Source organism: Mastomys coucha, unplaced genomic scaffold (genome assembly GCF_008632895.1).
Source record: "Mastomys coucha isolate ucsf_1 unplaced genomic scaffold, UCSF_Mcou_1 pScaffold5, whole genome shotgun sequence".
Taxonomy (NCBI): domain Eukaryota; kingdom Metazoa; phylum Chordata; class Mammalia; order Rodentia; family Muridae; genus Mastomys; species Mastomys coucha.
Window position 1 is genome coordinate 41,243,752 of NW_022196911.1, and position 21,290 is coordinate 41,265,041.

At 45.6% G+C, this 21,290-nt stretch overlaps 1 protein-coding gene and 1 long non-coding RNA gene across 3 annotated transcripts in view; one reads left to right on the plus strand and one right to left on the minus strand.

The window, feature by feature from the left end:
- The window catches only part of Adam19 (ADAM metallopeptidase domain 19), a 90,877-nt gene that overhangs the window by 58,792 nt on the left and 10,795 nt on the right, over positions 1-21,290 (plus strand). For both annotated transcript variants that reach the window (XM_031354779.1, XM_031354780.1), the window contains exons 8-18: positions 3,014-3,085; positions 5,973-6,139; positions 7,991-8,075; positions 9,867-10,006; positions 11,946-12,123; positions 13,484-13,573; positions 15,760-15,955; positions 18,315-18,423; positions 19,805-20,018; positions 20,672-20,749; positions 20,858-20,966. In XM_031354779.1, the coding sequence (XP_031210639.1) occupies positions 3,014-3,085; positions 5,973-6,139; positions 7,991-8,075; positions 9,867-10,006; positions 11,946-12,123; positions 13,484-13,573; positions 15,760-15,955; positions 18,315-18,423; positions 19,805-20,018; positions 20,672-20,749; positions 20,858-20,966 (1,438 nt within the window). The remainder of the gene's footprint in view (positions 1-3,013; positions 3,086-5,972; positions 6,140-7,990; positions 8,076-9,866; positions 10,007-11,945; positions 12,124-13,483; positions 13,574-15,759; positions 15,956-18,314; positions 18,424-19,804; positions 20,019-20,671; positions 20,750-20,857; positions 20,967-21,290) is intronic.
- Positions 11,718-21,290, minus strand: part of LOC116079087 — a 15,110-nt gene continuing 5,537 nt past the window's right edge. The window contains exon 2 of the long non-coding RNA XR_004113750.1: positions 11,718-12,107. This is a non-coding gene — a long non-coding RNA (uncharacterized LOC116079087). The remainder of the gene's footprint in view (positions 12,108-21,290) is intronic.

Here is a 21,290-nt window from a genome sequence, read left to right on the forward strand (position 1 = left end):
CAGCAGCCAGGAATGGGTGGGTTCTGGGACCTTTGTTTTCTTTCTACAGATTGATGTGTAGATTGAGCAGTAACAAAGGTTGGTTTCAAAGCCTGCCGCACCCCACTCAGCCCTGCCCTACAAGCGGCACCTTTGGCTCTCTGTATTGTGAAGGTTCCCGGGAAAAATCAAGGTCTTTCCTCCCAGGCAGTTCTCCATTTAAGCTTTATATCTAGTATTGTCTGGTACAAGGTCTTTGGCCATTTTTCCTAAGCTACCAGATTGTTTGATCAGATAAAATATCCTGAGATTGATGGTAGGAGACACCTAGAAACCCCACTGCTCTAGTTTAAGGGAGTAGTATTATTCCTTTGCCCAGTGGGTCTTTGATGCAGGGTTTTACAAGCCACTCCCTGTGAGTCTCTCAGGCACAAAAGAGGAGGTAAATTGAGATGGGGAGTGGTCTGCCTCCTGAAGGCTAGACTCACAGCAAACCAGGCAGGGCAAGTCTCTGCTTGAAGGTACCTCCATGGCTGTGGGGCTGCCCAGAGAATCTTATGATGCAGGAGGGTGAGATATCCCTTAAGAAGCACCAGTCACATAGACATCCTCACCCTTTTTGTTCCAGGGCCATGGCTCGTACCTCCAGCTAAGTGAGGGGAATCTCTCTGTCCTCAGGGTCATGAACATCTATCTCTCAGCTGTAGGCTTTGAATGATTCATGTCAGGGTTGGAATAGGCCAGGCAAGATTTGCAGCCCAGAATCTGCTGGCAGAAATGTATTCCTGGCAGTTAATCTGAGAGTGCAGGAAGATGAATCAAGGGAAGGATGTAGTATTTGGTGCTCGGACACAGCAGCTATCCCTGGGCTCGGAACTCACAGCATCCCAAGGGGTCTTCGAATGGGAAAGCAAGCTATGGGAAGTAGGGCTGTGCTGTTGCCATCTAGAAAGAGCTGTTGGCAGTAAGTGAACAAGCAGTGGCTCTCTGCCTGGGCCGAGGCTGAGGTAGCAGCTTCTGGAATGGTTCTCAGCCTGTCCGTTCCGTGGGTAAGGAGGAGTATGAGAGAGCTGCTTGGGTAGTTCTGGGCATATTTACTCATTCATTACGTGAAATAGAACGTAAGGAGAGAAAAGAATGGGGTTTATGTTGGGGGAGGGGAAGGACTGTCTTTACACATGGAGCTGTAAAGGACTTCGAAGGTACTGCAGGAAGTGAGATATCTGAGAAAGGCTGGCCTACCGTGTTATACAACCAGGGTTGCCTCAGAAAGTATAACATTATTTTTGTGTAACAGAAAGTGTAACAGAAGCACTTATTTCTGACCGGAGGTTGTAAACTACAGCCCAAGTGAACCTATCACATGTTCCTATGAGTATTATTCTGGAGCAGGGCCATACCCTTTGATTTATGGCATCCTGGACGCTTCTAAGCCACCAAGGAGAACTGTGTAGTTGTGGTCCACCAATGCAGAACTGAGCAGTTGTGGTCCATGATCATGTGGTCCACCAACACAGAACTGAGCAGTTGTGGTCCACAATCATGTGGTCCACCAAGTCTAAGGATGTTTACTCTGTAGTGCTTTGTAGAATAAGCTTACCAACTCCTGCTTCAGAATCTTCTGGAAAACATGATCCACTGTTTCAACTATGGTGGCCTTATTGGGCCTTACTGTTTGAGGATAAGATTAATATATTTGGAAGCCTGAAATCTCACCCCAATGCTGTAATAAATATTTACTAAATAAATGGAAATACTCTTACCACAGGACTAGTTTAGAAGTCAGGAGGTCTTGATAATAGAAACTTCTAGATTAAACACTTTGCAAAGGTCTACGCAACAGGGTCCTAGAATTTACCTCTGAAAGAGATAAGGGTAGCAATGGAGTTCTTTTCTGGTGAGTGGTGGTTCCAAAGAAGTCAGGGGATGTTCCAGAATCTATACAAGAGAGAGGAAATGGTGTGCCAGAGCTGGGACTCAGCCCTTGCCAAGCAAATATTCTAGGTCATTTTATTTGGCCTTTTATTCTTTGTCTTGTTTGGGTATTCGGGAGGATGTGGATGGTAGAAAGCTTGATGTTGAACATACAGAGTACCCACAATAAATTCACTAAGTATCCAGATTCTGGGTAAAATAACAGCAGACAGGGAATGCCCATCATTTGGGGCAGGGGGAGGTTACAATTCTAAAATCTTTTTATCTTCCCATCCTGACAGTTTCCTTACTTCATTATTGAAGGTGAAAGAGGTCTGTCCTTTTCAGACAGAAATGGTCATATGATGCCTCCTAATGGGACTTTAGGCAGACATTCTAATCAAGTACAGCAAAATCTTCCCTTCTGTGCTCCATTAGCAATGTCTGATTTCACAGTGATGATGAAGTCTAAGACTCTTTCTCACTACAGAAGGCACTGCCACTTGGAATCGTGTGGAAGGCAAAACCTGTTGCTGATGCCACATAGTCCTGCTGGCAGCACTCTATGTGGCATTTGCATGCTCCCTCCCCCATACCCCCCCCCCCGCCTTCCCCCGCAGTTAGTCTGTGCAAGTTCTCAGTGAGTTTCTTAGTGCTTTTAAATTGTGTCCTTCTTAAGTAGAAGATTTGTTGTTTTAGTTATTTTTGGTTCTCCCTCCATTGTAACTGAAGCTCAATACCTTACATTTGTATCTCCTTTTTGTGCTAAGCACAACAGCTTGCCTGTAGAGCAATTCAGCAACCATTGGACCAGTGATAACTTAACACATTCAGGCAAAGCCTTGAAAGATGTGTGACAGGGGCTTCCTATTGGGTTGATGAGCAAAGCAAAGAGACCAGTCCCTCCTCTGAGCAATCAATGAGAGCTAGCTAGTAACAATGTAATGTAAAGGGCAGGAAAATAACTCCTTGAAGGGTTAGAAGAAGATAACCACGTCTGCTCTTTGCTCCTTCGTGAGCCCTGGGAAGGATCATTGCCAAAAAGTGACTGCACACCCAAGACCCTTGGATGAGACCTGTGGAGGGGTCTGTTTCACCTGGTTCTGTTTGTCCCATTTAGTTTCAGAAGAATCGGCGTGACCAGGATGCCACCAAATACAAGCTCATGGAGATTGCCAACTATGTTGATAAGGTGAGACCAGGTGTGTACTTTGTGGGGGAGGTTGTGCCACCTCAGATGATCTGCAGGACAGACAGGAGGCCACACGCACCTGAGCTTGCTCTTGCTGCTGGTTTGGGACCCGGAGCTATCAACCAGAGGCCAGCAACTCCGCTTCTTGGGTTGGGTTTTTATGTTCTGTAGGTTTGTGTGAGTGTCCGGGAGCTTTGGTTTTGCTCTGTCTTAATTTGTGAAGTACAAGCATTGGCTTAAATCAGTGGCTTTCAGTCATGTTTATAGCTTCCTGATGGAATCACGCTCTAAAAATGAGATCTTGTGCTCCTGCCTATGTAAAAGTCACATGGAAAGCAGATGGCTGGACAGAGAAGTGTCCCCAGCTCTGACCCCCTGACCTTTCTCACAAATGAAGTGGGTTTTGAGGAACATTGGGCAAGGAAGAGCCCAATTTTAAAAGCATGGAGGATGTGTTCCCTCCAGGTGAAAGCCCAGTGATTCTTTGACTTAGGGATCGAGATGGGTCAGGATCAGAAGGTGTGCACAGAAAAGGTGCCGTTTAAAACATGCACTTAGGAAATCCACAGAAGTTTGAGTTGCATTAGATGGAGTGTTCTCAGACCCAGACGGATTCTATGTGAAAGCAAGTTCCAGCACAAAATGCAGAGATGGTAACCTTGCAATGACAGTTCCTCTCCAAAGCAAAGCTTTGGCATGCTTTGGTCATGTGCATCTTTTTAAGGGGCAGTATTTGTGGGTAGAACTAAGGTTTCATGCTTACCACTGGCTGACAGTCCCAGCCCTGGGGGTCTCATGTCTCTTTGAAACTCTGATAACCATTTCAGAACTCTGTAGAACTTGGAAGACTTTGCTCGAGTTTCCCAGATCCCAGATCTTGGACTGAAGAGATGGCTCAGCCAGTAACAAATAGAAATTAGAAACTTTCAAGATGGTTGGTGGCGATACATACCTTTAATCCCAGCACTGGGGAGGCAGAGGCAGGTCTCTGAGCTGGAGGCCAGCCTGGTCTACAAAGTGAGTTTCCAGAATAGCCAGGGCTATGCAGAGAAGCCCTGTCTCTAAAAACCATAAACAAACAAACAGACAAACAAATAAACTTTCACGGCTTAAAAGGCAGAGTTAGTTACGGTGGAGTTAGTAGATGAAAAGTCCACAGCCTTGTATTTTTTCCTCTGTCCTCAACAGCTGTGGTAAGAGGCCACTGGCTTGTAACAGGTGAAAGCCAAACATTGGCCTTTCCTAGAGGAAGGATTCTAGGGACACAGTAGAGTTCTGTGTCCAGCTCCTAGCTCACCAGCAGTAGCATCTCAGTGATCCTGTAAACACTCAACATCTGGAAAAATGTGTTTTCCCTGGGGATACAGGAAGCTGATCCTACTGCCACCTGTGTAGCAACCATTGTCCCAGACTGACGACCAGGAGGTGGAGGACTGGTTTGGCTGGCTCTAGGAATTTTCCTCTTGCACTGGGTGATTAGAGCCTACCTCTGGGCACTGATGAGAAATGGAAGTGGTATGTCTGTAAACACATCAAGCAAATAAACAATAAAAACTACTGAAAAAGCAAAGATGGGGAGGGAAAAGAAGGTGGCCGAACACCCGGAGTGTTGATGAGAACCCTGTGCCTTGTGGATGGTCATTCTTCCAAGCCTCCAGCTTCCCTCCCAGCACAGGAGGTTTATCACTCCCAGTAGGGTGAGGCACACTAGCTCCTCTAAAATTCGCTGAGCCAGCTACTTAGACTGAACATTTTAGAGCTAAAACTGGAAGGACTTTACACATTTTGCTGAATCAGGGGCCCGATCCACAGTGTTTTCTCTGAACTATAAGAAAAGCCAAGATGACTTCCCTTAAAAAGCTCCTGAGTGAAGCAAATTCAGATGCTTCGGGTGTTTCTGTAATGACAGATGTGGCAAAAGACAGAAGAACCAGGAGCCCATCTAGATTGCAGTTTCCTGGGGACAAGTGAAGGATCTGAAGGAGTGTGTGTGTGTGTGTTTTATTATTATATACATATTAGATGACCCCAGCTTTTCAGCAGCAGAAGGTCACAAGGGCCCAGGAAGTATAATCTGGTTCGTCCTGGCCCCAGAGTCTTTCTGCTGAGATTTTGGGCAAATGTCTCAACCTTTCCAAGCCTCAGTACGTTCCTTTTTCATGACAAGTGCTTGATGAATAGTGGGGCCCCAGCTATTATTTTCAGCTGGGAAGGAACCTACCACTTTTAGACTGGCGTGATCTATCATTTTGTGGCTTCTGTGTATATGAGGTTTTTTTTTAAGTCACTGGTGGGCTGGGGAAATGACCCAGTGTGTGAAATATCTGCTGGGGGCATAAAGACCTGAATTTCCAGCACCCATGTGCCAGGCATGGTGGCATGCACCTGTAACTATGTGGCTGGTGGGGGAGCCAGGGGACAGAGACCGGTCCATCCCTGGACCTCGTAAGCCAACCAGTCAGGTTGAATCAGTGAGCTCTTGGTTTAGTGAGAGACCCTATCTCAAAAAATAACATGGGAGAATAAATGGAGGAAGGTAACATGGACCTTTGGGCTTTGTATGTATAAGTACATATACAGGACACATGTATATGTAATATGTACACACACAGGACACATGGACATATAACACAGAGTCACTGACACAGTAGCCTCAAGGTCAGGTCCGTCAAAGGACCCCTTGATGGTTAGGCTGCTGTTCCCTCTACTTCTTTTTTAACCTGTTTTCTAAGCCAAGATACTCCAGTTTGACCACCAGAATGCATCTCTCTGAAGATCGTTACTTCCCCGCTTTCTGGAGCCAGTGGCCAGAGAGCAATCCCAGCATCTGTGCTCTGAGGTCCCAGGCACAGTGGTGAGAGAAACTGGCCTCTCTGTGTCTTTTCAGTTTTACCGGTCCCTGAACATCCGGATTGCTCTCGTCGGCTTGGAGGTGTGGACGCATGGGGATAAGTGTGAAGTTTCGGAGAATCCGTACTCTACCCTGTGGTCCTTTCTTAGTTGGAGGCGCAAGCTGCTTGCCCAGAAGAGCCATGACAATGCTCAACTAATCACGTAAGCAGCCAGCCTTTTTTCTGGTCCCGTTGTATCAGCTTTGGCTGCAGAACGTCTGCCTGCCATAAGGGTGGGTGCTAAGTTCATCCTCCCTTTCACAGGGGCAAATGTTAGTTGCGCGAGACCTCCCCCTGCTCCCTGGACCAGATAACCAGGCCGTTTCAGACTTGGCACACCTTGAAAAAATGTTAGAAAGCCTAAGAATGATAACAGTCCTCTGACGTGTTTTCATCCATGTGAAGAAACTAGCCTCGCCCATCATCAGCTGAGCAGCTGAAGCACTTAGGAGTGAATATTAGGGGAATGAGCAGATGACTCTTAGTCACAGCTGATAGCTTGAAACAGATGTTCTTGAGCACGTCCGTTGACCTCCCACTGCAGGGTACAGGAGATGGGTCCTCAGGTTCTCTGGGATCTCAGGGCTGAGGTCCCGAGGGAAGGTCAAAATGGTAGACTTTAGGCCTTTCATGCTTGGTGAGAGGAAATATTGAAACGTTTGGTCCAGTGCTGTGTTGACTTTCCAACAGCCTCAGAAAGAAAGGAATACTGATGGGGGTCAGGGTGCTAGGTGACAACCCCCTAAGGGTGGTTGGTACGTATTAGTGTTGGCCTTCTGGGGTGGTTTGAGGTGGTTCAAAAAGGCACATAGATAATAGACTCCTTTACTTGTGCTTTTTTTTTTTTTAATATAGCAGCCAACAATTATTCCATCCTTGATACCTTGATTTACCCTTTCATAATAACTGGGATTTCCAGTGTTTACCTGTCCCTAAAAGCTGGACTCTTAGTGACCACTTGAGGACTAGCCACTCACTGAGAAAGTCTCTGTTTACTGAAACATTTGGCCTGAGCTTTTTGATTGAACACATTGAATCTGTTTACAGTAAAGCTTTCCCAGAGCTAAGTGCAAGTCTCTGAAATGCTACACACAGATTGGCATATATTGAATTTATTAAGCAAACATTTATTAAACATCCTTTTATTCTGCCTGGTCTACTCTGGGTGGGTGTGACTGAGAGGGGAGAGGTTAGACTGGGGGAAACTGGCTGTTGACACGTTAGGGTCGTCATTGTAGAGCCGAGGTAGAAACAGCTTAGCCCTGCACCCAGCTGCAGTTTGTGAGGCTCCCAAAGGGACTCAGCTGCTTTTTTGGTCCTTGTGTGATGTATGGATCACAGCATCGGCCCCATGGCTGCTGTCCAGCATCCCCACTTTTGCCCCCCAATGCCACTGATGGTAAGGCCTGAGCCCCTGGCCACTGGCGGAAATGGACATGATTCATTTGGGCATCACAGCCTGGGCCACACCCTTCCCTGTGACCCCTGTCCCTGGCCGTTTTCTATGAATCAGGATTGGTACACAGCTCTTCTTTTTTCTTTTTTTCTTTTTTCTTTTTTTTTTTTTTTTTTTTTTTTTTTTTTTTTTTTGTTGTTTTTCGAGACAGGGTTTCTCTGAGTAGCCCTGGCTGTCCTGGAACTCACTTTGTAGACCAGGCTGGCCTCGAACTCAGAAATCCACCTGCCTCTGCCTCCCAAGTGCTGGGGGATTAAAGGCGTGCGCCACCACCGCCCAGCTGGTACACAGCTTTCCAAGCTCTGCCTTCTTCCTTTCGGAGACTTTGGGCACATTCTGAGGGGGAAAGTAACCTTTCTTCTCTGCTACTGAGGGAGGAAGTGAGAGGAGGTGAGAGGTGTGGTATCCTGAAAGTTAGTTATCCAGTTGGCTTGTCCTCTTGGGAATTATCTGGGAATGTCAGGAGGTCAGCACATCATGGTAGCCATTCACTCCTGTCTCAGGGGAACAGCTCTCTCAGCCCCCACCTGAATTACATGTCTTTTTTTCTTCCTGCAGGGGCAAGTCCTTCCAAGGCACCACCATTGGCCTGGCCCCCCTCATGGCCATGTGCTCCATATACCAGTCCGGAGGAGTTAGCATGGTGCGTCTCAGACAAGACAATGGTATTGCATAAGGAGAAAATGACTCCCAAGAGAGGAGGCCAGCTTTGAAAAGCCGATTGGCTATTTATAGTTGCAGAAGAAAAAAAGAATTAAAAAGAACAAATGTTTCAGATGAAGTTCTTAGGTTCAAAGGGTAGTAGCCAGGGGTGAAATTTCATTCATCGTAGTTTGTGTCCATTCATAAGCAATTGTAAAAATAGACCTCCAGATCTGTCATGTGTTATTATTCCACAACAGGGGCTGGACCAGGCAGAGCAGGAGCTGGGGGCAGGGGAGAGAACAGAGATGGAAGTGTTTCTAGTCTGGGTCTTGAGTCCTTAGGTACTGCATTGTGAAATGAGATCCTGTCTCAAGAGTCACGGTTAGGAAATTGCCGTCTTTTGAAATTCTGACTTGGCAAGAATAGGGTTTTTTGTTTTGTTTGCTTGGCTATGAAGCTGCTGCTGGCCTGGAACTCATTGAATAGACCAGGCTGGCCTCAGGCTTGCTATCTAGCTGAAAATGACCTTGAGGTTCTGTTCTTCGTGATTCCATCTCTTGAGTGCTGGGATGACAAGTGCTGGCTAACATACCAAGTTCGATGTGGTGCTGGGATCAAATCCAAGCCTTCGGGCATGCTACTCTACTACTCCTCAGCTACATCCTTAGCCCCTGCATTTTTGGCTTGTCACTTCTAACCTGGAGTGAATATAAAGGAAGCCTCTTCTCTGCTCATTTGTTATTTTATCCCTCTACCCATCCTGTTACTCTTATTGGTGAGGAAGCATGAATGTTAAACCCCCAGGTTCTAGAGTCAGATTGGTTTCAAAGAGCAGCCATGTGACTTTGGAGTTAATGCGTGTCTTTAGTTGTAAAGTAAAGGTAGCTTCGATGCTTATGATCTTAGGGTAAGAATGAATAATAAATGAGATAATAAAAGGATATATATATATATATATATATATATATATCACTTGTTTTTTGGAGACAAGGTCTCACTACAAAACACTATCTCAGAACTCCCCATATAGACCAGGCTAACCTGTAGCAGAGATCCTCCTGTCTTTGCCTCCTGAGTGCTAGTATTAAAGGCATTTGCAATCATGCCTGGTATAAATATCCTTGTTGCTGCTTTTGTTCTTCTGTTTGGTTTTTGGGGATGGGTCTCACTACATTACCCAGGGTGGTCTCAAACATGTGGGCTCAGATGACCCTCCTGCTTCGGCCTCTCAGTTGGCTGGGATTCTAGATTTACATCACTGCACCAGCTCTGTTGGTTTGGGTGGTTAAGATCACCCAGTGTACCAGTTTGGTCTGGGGTGGCCCTTTATGCCGGTGCTCTCAGAAAACAGTGAATCAAATGTATCCACTGTTCACCTCAAGGTGATGTTCAAGAGTTCATTCATGGTCTGCACCTTTTAAGAACACGGGCATCAGTCCTGAGCATTTGCTTTTCTAATGAAGGCAGTGGCTTTAGGCTTGGTAAGAGCAAGTTATGAAGAGGCAATATGATCAGCGCTAGGGGAAATCAGTGGAGAGCTGTCAGGCTCAGATAAGAAAAAGTCATGCAGTCCAAGTGGTGGTGGTACATGCCTGGAATCCCAGCACTCAGAGGCAGAGGTAGGTGGATCTCTGAGTTTGAGGTCAGTCTGGTTTACAGAGTATTTTCCAGGATAATCAGGATGACACAGAAAAACCCTGTCTTGGGGGAAAAAAAAGCAAATAAAGAAAAAGGTGTGACAAGCAGAAAGAAACCTCTGACCTTGAATTTGAAATACTTCTCTGAACAGGACCACTCGGAGAATGCCATTGGTGTCGCCTCCACTGTGGCCCATGAGATTGGCCACAACTTTGGCATGAGCCATGATTCTGCACACTGCTGTTCTGCCAGTGCAGCCGACGGTGGGTGCATCATGGCTGCTGCCACCGGGTGAGTCAACCGGAAGGGTGCCAGTGGAGAGAAGAGTGGGATGAGAGATGCGGGGTCAGCCTGACCCAAGCAGTCCTAGACGGCCTCAGTGAAACTTTCAAACGGTTGATGAAGACAGTTAAATGAGGTTTAGATGAAGCGGAAGCAGGCAGATGTGTGGTGGGATGCTAAGTTCTGCAAGCAGGTGATCTAGAACCCTGGATTGGCACATATTTTGTAGTTTTCAGCTATAAAATTGGCTTCAACACCCTTTGTTTGGTTGGTTTTGTATTTGTTTTTGAGGTCACCTGTGAGAGTCTTGCTCAGTCTAATCTTGAGCTTGTGAATTTAAGCAATCCTCCCACATCAACTACTAAAGTCTTTGGGGCTTTCAGTATGTGCTACCACACCCATATGCCCAGTTCTTTGAGAAACTATGATGAACGCCTATTTTGATCAGAACCACAACCCCTGGTCTTTCCTCTTTGGAAGCTTTGTGGTTTATAGAATAAGAGGAGAAGGGGGGCATCCACCTACTCCTAAGGAAATCCATGAAACAAAGGCCCACTGAGCCTCCAACACTTAACAAAGATTTTCTCAACCAGAGCTTTTGAAAGAGGAGGGTTATCTTGTGCCTGAACACATACATCATGCCATTCTTTAGGACTTGAGCCACTCCCTGGAAGGCAGTGTAATAGGGTCCTTATTACATCTCTTCATTCCAAACCACTAGGGATTGCTGTGCTTCCTAGAGAATGGTGGTTCAATGCAGCTTTCTTGTTCATAGCACCAGTGTTTGCTCACTGCTTCCTGACTACTGTGACCCCAAAGGATGGCGGTGACATGTAGGATGCAACTTTACGGGCATACCTTTTGAGTTTGAGTTCATGGTTAACCCCACCCCTTTCTCTGCCAATCCCAATAGAGTATGTGTAGACAAATGGGTGACAGCTAAATTCATTACGACCTTAGCTGTTTGTAAGTTATTCACACACTGTTGCAGCTGAATGATCAGTAGCAAATTCCTTGGGGACCTACTGCAGTACTGAAGGAAGCCCTTGACATTTAACCTTTTATTGTTTTAGAGACTTAAGGGCAGGGCCTTATCAGGATATCTTTACAAGCCCATGTTGTGTTATAGCACTTTTCCCAGATTTACATCTTGTGCTGTATTTCTGTGTGGTTTTCCTGCATACATTTATGATCTATGATGAGTTTAATGTATAAGGTAGGCACAGTAAGAGGTTAAAAACACCAATTCATAATAAACTAGAACACTTGAAATAGTGATGATAATAAAAGTTACTTCACACTTAGGGTTTGTCCATTTTTGAATGTTTCAACTCAATACTTTCAGATCACTGTTGACTTTGGGTAACCAAAACCAGAGGTGGCAGCTACAAATAAGGAACAGGCTGCGCTTTTGATTCATTTCCATAGTAGTAGGCGACTGTGGAGCTTTCGTACATATTACTGTGATAAAGCCCACACATTTGTGTGTTGGGTGATGGAGTTGGTTATGAAAACAGAGATCAGTCCGTTAGCCCATGAGTGAGTTAAGACTGTGGTCTTGGACTTTCTGGTTCTGATTTTCGTCACGAGAAAAGAAATATCCACCCAGTGTCCTGTTCAGCTTTCAGTATGGACACCTGTGTTAATGTACTTCTCACGCTTTACCTACCTCAGCTCCCTCATGGAAAAGACAGAAATTACTGTCCTGTTTCTCAACTGCCTTTTTCATTTTTAATAAGAAAACAATGTAACAGTGCGGCCTGTTCATCATCTCATGATTCAGTATGAAAGAATTCTAAGTTGATGTACTGATGAATGTCCTGGTGAGGCAGAGGGCGTGCGTGTGCAGGGTTTTCATTCAAGTGAACTTTGCCTCCTGAGTGGCAGGCAGGACAGCAAGCTGTTTGGTGTGCTTCAACTCTGCTAATGCCTCCTCCTTCTCTGCCAGGCACCCTTTTCCCAAAGTGTTCAGTTCGTGCAACAGGAGGGAGCTGGACAGGTATCTGCAGTCAGGAGGGGGGATGTGTCTCTCCAACATGCCGGATACTAGGACGCTGTATGGAGGCCGGAGGTGTGGCAACGGGTACCTGGAAGACGGCGAAGAATGTGACTGTGGAGAAGAAGAAGTAAGTGTCAGGACCTTGCTTAGAGGTGGGGACGAATCTGCATTGTCTTCAGAGCTTAAGGACGTTTTGAAAGGACAATGGGACAGATAATTTCCTATCAAAAGGACAAAGTGACAGATGATTTCCTAGTTGCCAGCATTTCTTACACATGACTACCAAAGGCCCTCTGTGTGTCAGATGCAGACAGCGAGTCTGGCAGGTGGACCATTTCTATGGCCTCTGCAGCTGTGGTCAGCACAGCCCTATCCAGGATCAGGGTGGAGCCCCTTTGAGCAACTGCTCTAGCCACAGACCATGATCCCAGGGCACGTAGCTCTCCTCCTCCCCAGAGGAGCCCCAGATGGCGTCTTTGGCTCTCCAGCTGCACTGAATTTATTTCTGGAGGCCACACAGCTGGATGAGCTCATGGCCATGAGCCTGGTGAGGCGCGTTAATGCAACAAGCTCACACCGTGTAGCCCGGAGAAGAGAGGATTCGGAGGGAGTGTTGGAAGTGCTGTCAGGTCAGGGAAGAGCTGCTGAGGAAGGAGAAGTAGAACTCTCGGGGGATAGGCTTTCGTCCTTCAGAGCTTCAGAGTGCGCGTGGAGAGCACACGCCCTAGCTCTGTGTCATTTTCATCAGAAGGATATTTTTCTGAAGAAGAAGAAGAAGAAAAAAAAGCAGAACTATATTGTTTCGTGTCTATTTTTTGAAGGATGAGAAAGTATGTTAACCCAGGCTTGACAGTTAGTGAACTGTAAGCCATGTGTGGCCATGAGACCAAGGTATCCGTATACCCTCTCTGTCGAGATGTTCTGGTTTTTGTTTTTTATTTTACACTTTTTAATGTGTGTTTGTGTGCATGCGTGTATGCATATGTTTCCCCTCTTATTTCACTACGTGGAACTCGGGGATCAAACTCAGGTTGTCAGGCTTGGCAACAAGTGCCTTTACCCACTGTGCCATCTTATGACCGTCTTTAAAACTCTAACCCTGTAACTTTCAGAATAAAAGAACTAGTAAAAGACCAAGAACCATGAACTAAAAGCAAGGATCAGCCCAGGCCCTTCAGCACAGGGGGAGTTCCTTTAAGGACAGTGTGGCTGGTAGAATTGTGCAAGCTCAGTATGACCATATAATGATGGGATAATACCTACTCGGAATCACTGCATAGGCCCATCTGAGCTGTGGTTTCTCTCAGGATGAAGCACTTGTGTCTTTCTCTGACAAATACTCATTACCTTAGTAAAGAACAGCCAAACGGTGCTCTAATGAGGCCTTCTAGGGAGCAGAAAGCAGAGCATGCCAGGCGGTCCCGGAATGGAGGTGGCGAGGCGCCCCCTGCTGGGCTCTGACTCTTGCCCTCCTGCTGCCTTTGTAGGAATGTAGAAACCCTTGCTGCAATGCCTCCAACTGCACTCTGAAGGAAGGGGCTGAGTGTGCCCATGGTTCCTGCTGTCACCAGTGCAAGGTAAGTGTCTCCTTTCCTCTACCTCAGGAGGTGACAGCCTAGTGGATAACAGCTGGGTTTCAGCCTGCATCAAACATTTTAGACACAAGGCCAGTGAGGGTGGTTCTTAACACTGGCCACTGTAGTAAGAATCTGTACTTTCATGCTCCAGGCTCTGGTTCAACACCATTACTGGGAGGAAGAGAAGGGAGATGGGTGTGTGTTAGATATTTGGAACTGAGACTGTCCCATTAACTAAGCCTACCAATTTTCTATCCTGGGCTTCACTGTGCTCAAATCACCCCATACATGCATGTGTGTGTGTGTATATATATATATATATATATATATATATGTGTGTGTGTGTGTGTGTGTGTGTGTGTGTGTGTGTGTGTGTGTATGTGTATGTATATACACACACATACATATATACACACACATATATCCTATATAAGATAAATATATAAATATGTTAATATATTTAAGTATATAATCAAATCTATGAATAAAAAGATGTGCATATGTATGTACATATAAAATCAAAATAAAAAGATACATACACATATCTTTTTATTTAAATATGTATGATATATCTTCTATAGGGCCATATACATACATATATATGTGCATGTGTAGATATATCTTTATTTTGATTTTATATGTGTGTATATATATTTTTTTATTTTGAGACAAGATCTCACTAAATTGCTCAGGGTAGCTTTGAACTTACTCTGGAGTCCAGGCAAGTCCTGACATCACTTTTACTTGAACACATGAAAAAAGCAGACCCTGATTTTGATGAACATAATGGCCATCTTGGTAGATGCTGGGCACTGGGATGAGAATTTTATATGCTCACTGACTCAGTCTTCACCTCAGCCCCATGGGGTGCATACTACTGCCTTCATTTCACGGTGAGGAGATGGGTGATGGGTGCACACTCCTGCCTTCATTTCATGGTGAGGAAGCTGGGCCATGAGGAGATGGGTGATGTATTCTAGATTCTGTCAGGACCTGAACCCAGTTCTCCCTGGCTCTGAAGCATACATTCCGAATATCAGCATGAAAAATAATTTATTACTATTAATAGTCAGCACTGAATTAGAGAACTTTTTAATCTAAATTTGACAATTCAGGAAATCCTAAAATATATATATTGAAAAGAAATGAACAGATTTGGTGATAAAATCTGACCCAAATGAATATCAGAGTAATTATAGTCTTTATAAAAACTTACCTAAAATAATTTTATTTCATCATAATTATATTATTTTTGGTTATAAAGGTTATCCTAGGCCTTGTTAGAGATTATGTAATATATATATAGTGGCACATTTTTTACAATTATACACATCTATTATATTCATACAGATTTGTTAGACACACACTAGTATGATATTTGAACTTTTGAGTTATTAATCTGAAAATCTGAGTATAGAGAAGTTTGAGAATGGAGCTGTAGCCTGTCCCACCCTCAGCTTGGGGAGCACACACTGTGTTCATGTGTTGTTCAAGTATTCCACTGAGCATGCTTGCTCTTAGCAGCCAGAGAGAGGGCTGTAGTCTGGAATTATGGGTAAACAAGAACCAAAGATCAGTTCTGTAGTACTGATTAAGCGCACACATGTCCTGAGGCTTCTGTGTCTGCCGCTGGCTTTGTTCATCTCTGCTCAGTGAGCCTTTCAGCCTAAGAATGGCCTGCAGAGGGGCCTGCTGGGATTTTTTTCCCCAGAAGAGCTGGCGGGTGACTTGGTCACCTGGAATCAGGGGAGGGCCCGAGCCATAGGTGTCTTTGCCTGGCTCAGGAGAACTTGGCCACCTTCTGTTTTGACATGGAAGCCCCAGAGAGGCTGTGCTGAATTGAGTCCTTCAGGTCTCAGACCAAGGCTGGAGAATAAGCATGGAGTGACCTTTCACTCAACTGCGGGATTTCAGATTGAGCCCCACAAAGGATTCCTTGATTTCAAGCACTACCTGTGTGAACTTGCGTTGAGTTTGTCTATGTGAACACAACTTTGGAAGTACTCAGTCACTGTTTATGCAAAGGCCAATGATGACTTGAGCTCATTGAAGTCGTGCGATAAGTGCCGTGATATGAAGGTCCTCGAAAACTGTTTTCCACAGATAGGATGCTCATGAGCTCTTGCCTAAAAGGGTTGGGGGCAGGGCAGAAATGACTACTTTTCTCTTCTCATTCCTAAACCTAGCTGGTGGCTCCTGGAACCCAGTGTCGGGAGCAGGTGCGGCAGTGTGACCTCCCAGAGTTCTGCACGGGCAAGTCTCCCCACTGCCCCACCAACTATTACCAGATGGACGGCACCCCCTGCGAGGGTGGCCAGGCCTACTGCTACAACGGCATGTGCCTCACTTACCAGGAACAGTGCCAACAGCTGTGGGGACCTGGTAAGGACCCTCCTGGAGATCGTGGTCTCTTCCACTGACTACAGCTGAACCTGTCCCCCTGCCGGCCACTTAGCATGGCCTGGAACTCCTTCAAATACCACATCTCATCCTCTTAGCTCAAGGGCAACATATCCAAGGGCAGCCAGGTGACAGTATTTCTCATAGTCCATTGAAGCTTTTAGTTCTAAACCCAGAGCAGACAGATAATAATAATACTCCCTCCCCAACACACCAGTGAAGCAGAAATGGAGAGTAAAAGAAAATGAAAAAGACCCTTAAGCTACAAAAATGTTTAACTTCAGTCATATTGAGGGAAAGCAAATTGAAACTACCAAAAAGTGGAGATTTTTTCATGTATCAGATCTCAAAGACAGCAAGTGACAACCATCCTAATATGTCATCATAGAGGGTGTGTCTTAGTCAGGGTTTGTATTCCTGCACAAAACATGACCAAGAAGAAAGTTGGGGAGCAAAGGGTTTATTCAGCTCACACTTTCACATTGCTGTTCATCACCAGAGGAAGTCAGGACAGGAACTCACACAGGACGGGAACCTGGAGGCAGGAGTGGATGCAGAGGCCATGGAGGAATGCTGCTTACTGGCTCACTTCCCCTGGCTTGCTCAGCTGGCTTTCCTGTAGAACCCAGGACTGCTAGCCCAGGGATGGCACCACCCACAGAGGGCCCTCCCATTTTTGATCATTAACTGAGAAAATGCCTTACAGCGGGATCTCATGGAGGCATTTCCTCAAGGGAGGCTCCTTTCTCTGTGCTAACTCCAGCTTGTGTCAAGTTGACATACAAAACCAGCCAGTACAGGGTATAAGGAAACAGATAGGACCCCTGTAGGAAGCATTTTAGAGATAGCAAAAAATGTGAATGTACTTATCAGTTCCATTAATTACATTAGGCTTAAATTTTTTTTCCACTTATCCTTTTTTTCTGAGAAGTTTTTACATGGCATGGAGCAGTTTGTGAGTATATAAAAGTAGGTATATATAACAAACATTTACTGATAATAAATCACAAGGAAATTTATTTTAAATAATCTTTCATATATAGTTTTAACCAAAGCAAACGTACACTTTAACAAACTGGTGTGCTTGTTTGCTTTTTTACATGAAGAATTGAGACTTGGCTAAATGGTTGACAGTGTAGGACATAGGGGGTCTTTAACAGTTTTCAGAGTTGACTGACATCGTGATTTTATAGTTGTCAGGGATAGGAACACCAACCCACATCGATATGTGGTACAAAAGTGACAGAAGTATGTTTAGGGCCTTACCAGAAACTGTTGGAAATTCTAATCTGATCCCAAATCATGATTAGTTCAGTGACTTTTATCTTTATTTTTTGAGACAGGGTCTCAGTGTGTGTGGCCTGCTTGCCTGAAACTTATTTCATAGTCCAGGCTGGCCTGCAACTCCCAGAGATCTACCTGCCTCTTCCTCTCTGGTTCGAGGATTAAAGGCAGGCGCCACGCTCAGCTAGTGTTTTGTTGTTTTGTTTTGTTTGTTTGTTTTAAAGGAGCTGAAGTCAGGAATGCAAACAGCAATTTTATAAATCAAACTGTCTAACATAATATTAACATTAATCTGATGTTTATCTGCTGAGGAGTGACAGTAGGGAAAACATTCTTTGTTTTCCTTAATGAATCTGTTGCATAAGCGACAACATACATACAGCAAAAAAACATGACCAGTCGTAATATAAAGTAGCCTTAAGTCTGAGCTGGTTTCAGTAGCTTTCATTGGTTATGTGCAGTGTGCAGCTGTGTTGAAAGCCACGCTGTAGCAAAGTCATGTGACTCGACATGGCTGAGCTCTGAATTCATTACACATTCTGTTTTTAGTTAGTTTTGGATCATTGCACATTCAGAATCTCTTTAGTGTTGCCAGGTTTTTGAGCCCCACCCCCATTCAGGTGTGGGATTCCATCTGCCACCATTCTCAGAAGCTGGGCATTACACTACAGGCAGAGGCAGGCGGATTTCTGAGTTCGAGGCCAGCCTGGGCTACAGTGTGAGTTCCAGGACAGCCAGAGCCATCCAGAAAAACCCTATTTTGAAAAAATAAAAAATAAAAGAAAGAAACAACCTCCAATTGTATTTGCTTATGGATGTGACACTGTTTTGCAAGATGTTATTACACTGTTGCTAATTGTAGCAGCATTCACTGCACCCTCAAGTCACACAACTGTATGCCATGCGGCTGAATTCTGTATACAACAAACTAAGTAAAACCACAAAGTGCAGAACAAAACTAGAAGAGACAGTGCTTGCATTCATTGGCCAAGGCTAGCTCTGTCATGGGGAGCCTCTGGAGGGCTTATGCACTGACAGATGTTTCTTGCACACCTAGGAGCCCGGCCTGCCCTCGATCTCTGCTTTGAGAGGGTGAATGCTGCTGGAGACACCTATGGAAACTGTGGCAAGGGCTTGAATGGCAAATACAGGAAGTGCAGCCCCAGGTGAGGATCACAGCTCTGACCCGGTGGGAGGAAGAGTGACCAAGCGATTCCTGCTCTGTCCTCTTCACTCCCACCTGACTTGGTATGGATAGCCTACCATTGGCTTTTAAACAAACCAGTTAAAGCCTGCCTCTGTGCTCTGCCTGTTGCTTGATCACGCACTGTTCAGTTGGCTCTAAGAAGTGAAAAAGAGGAGCGAGCATCATTGCTTCCTAGGAAGCTGATCAAGGTTGCTTTGGGGACTCTCTTAAGAGCAAGCCAGGATCGCTGGGCGTGCCTTTATCCTAGCACCTGGGAATCAGAGGCAAGTGTGCAGGTAGATCTCTGTGAATCTGAGCCAGCCTGGTCTACCAAGCAAGTTTCAGAACAGCCAGGTCTGTCACATAGAGAAATCCTGTCTTTTTTTTTTTTTAAAGTGGAGCAGGAGATGGCTGTGATCAGAGATGACAATGTTCCAGCATATCAACATTGTAGATCCCAGACGGCTCTTTTGGACCATTTTTGCAGAGTGCTAAAATTATGTCTGCTCATAAGAGCCATCTTTGATTTGCTCATTCCAGCCACCCACTCACTCCTCTGCCCATCACTGTTTCAGATATACCACATGCAAGGTGCTGAATTGCGTGTCTAGAGCAATGTGGTAATCGGTGTAACAGCCTGGGGCATTTCCCCCAAGAAGTTCTCTAGCTGAGTTCTGTAGCAGCCATTGAAATGAACAGAGTGAGGAGTTACACTAGTGTGTAAAGCAGTGTTTTAGGCAGAGGCATTGGAGAAAAACTAGCAGTTGGAGAGCTGATAGAGATAGTAAGCTGCAGTCTGTGGGAAGTAAAGGAGAGGGGGACCATGAAAAATGAGCCTGGGTAGAGGAAAGCAGGAGCTAGATTCTGAGAGATGTAAAGGCATTTCTGGAAGATCTGGACTCCTCCCATAGATGCTGCAGTCAGCAGTCTTGGTGTCTTGCAGGCCAGGATAGAAAGAGGGTAATAATGTAAGTCAGGGAAGATGTGTAGGAGGGAAGATCGACAGGGATTGAAAATGCTCAACCCTGGGAACAATGAAGAAAGGGGAGAGGCAGAGGGAGACCCAGCTCCTAGTTGGAGTGCTTGGGGAATGGTTTTGGGACAAAGATGACTGAATATTCATGTCATTCAGTTGTCCTTGGAGTTAAGACATTCTAAGTCGAGCTCCTGGCTTAGGTCTGCTGAGACACAAGCAACCTGCCTCTTTATTGGGTTTGAGTCTACCTCAGGTCTCTACTGCTGAGTTCTAGCCCACTCTCTGGTCCTTTACCGTGCTCCACCAAAGCCTGCTGACTTGGCTCAGCCCTGCAATGCCCCAGCTCTTCCCCAGCCTCTAATTCTATCTTCTTTCCTTGGCCCAGGGATGCCAAGTGTGGGAAGATCCAATGCCAGAGCACCCAGGCCAGGCCCCTGGAATCCAATGCAGTATCTATTGACACCACCATTACCTTGAATGGGAGGCGGATCCACTGTCGGGGCACCCATGTCTACCGGGGTCCTGAGGAGGAGGAAGGCGAAGGTGACATGCTGGATCCAGGGCTGGTGATGACTGGGACCAAGTGTGGTCACAACCATGTGAGTCCCTCCCTAACCTCACTCAGAAACCAAGAGGCAGAGACAGAGATCGAGAAGTGTGGGCTCTCGAGGACTGATGCTCAGCCCCTAGAATAACAGCATCCCACTGATAAGCACCCACCTATGACCATGGATTAGGCATGCAAATACAGGCATCACTGTCATGCGTGTCATTTTGCTATCACATGGAATAGCAATGTTCTAAGAGTCATAGAAGCCCAAGGAAAATAATGCCACCGATCTCATGTTTTAAATTGTGTTAAATTATAAATACAGAGGAAACCCATGGTACGATGCACAGCCCAGAGTAAGTTCCTTCCACAATCATTATTTTTAGGCATAATACTAAAATGAGTCCACATTGGACTAATTGGATGCAATATGATCAGCATGATGCTAAACTATAAACATGTCCTAATTGTTGAATGTAACATTTCAGCACTGCTTGTTATTCCTTCCCTAATCACAAAGACGATAGCAGAATTCAGTTACCCACTGAATTTTTTTTTTGAGGCCTTTTGCATTTCTCACTAGGGTATATAACCCAGAGCTATGTTTTGGGGTTCCCATTCATCCTAAGGACGAACCTCCCACACCCTAAACCTCCCCCACACCCCTGCTGCTCTACTGATGGCTGTTCTTCCTTGTCACAGATTTGCTTCGAGGGGCAATGCAGGAACACCTCCTTCTTTGAGACGGAAGGCTGTGGGAAAAAGTGTAATGGTCACGGGGTACGTGTGTACATGTAGAGGTCTGGGTCCCTGGGTGTCGTGGGGGGCCCGCCCTGTGGGAGGTCACAGCTCTCCTGGGTGCTGATACGTCTGTGCCCCTCACTTTAGGTCTGCAACAACAACAAGAACTGTCATTGCTTCCCTGGCTGGGCTCCACCATTCTGTAACACCCCGGGAGATGGTGGCAGCATTGACAGCGGTCCTTTGCCACCTAAGAGTAAGTGTTCTGCCTTCGTGAGAGAGGCAGAGACCATGGGGATGAGGGGTTGGTTGGCAGGAGCCTCCAGCCGGTTGACATTGCAATATGGCATCGTTGTCTACAAACGTGTTGGGCTGCATTCATAGCTATATGGGAATATGTGGAGACTGTGGGCTATAGGTTAGGTTTGCCCGTTGCAGAAAGTCCAGGTTAAGTTGGTTTCACTCTCCGGATTCTATAGGGAGGGAGTCAAGATAAAGACAGAGTAGTGGGAAGATGCCAGTTCTTCCCACGGGGCCTGGGCTTAGTCACCTTCCTGCCCTTTTACTAGGACAGAGAGAG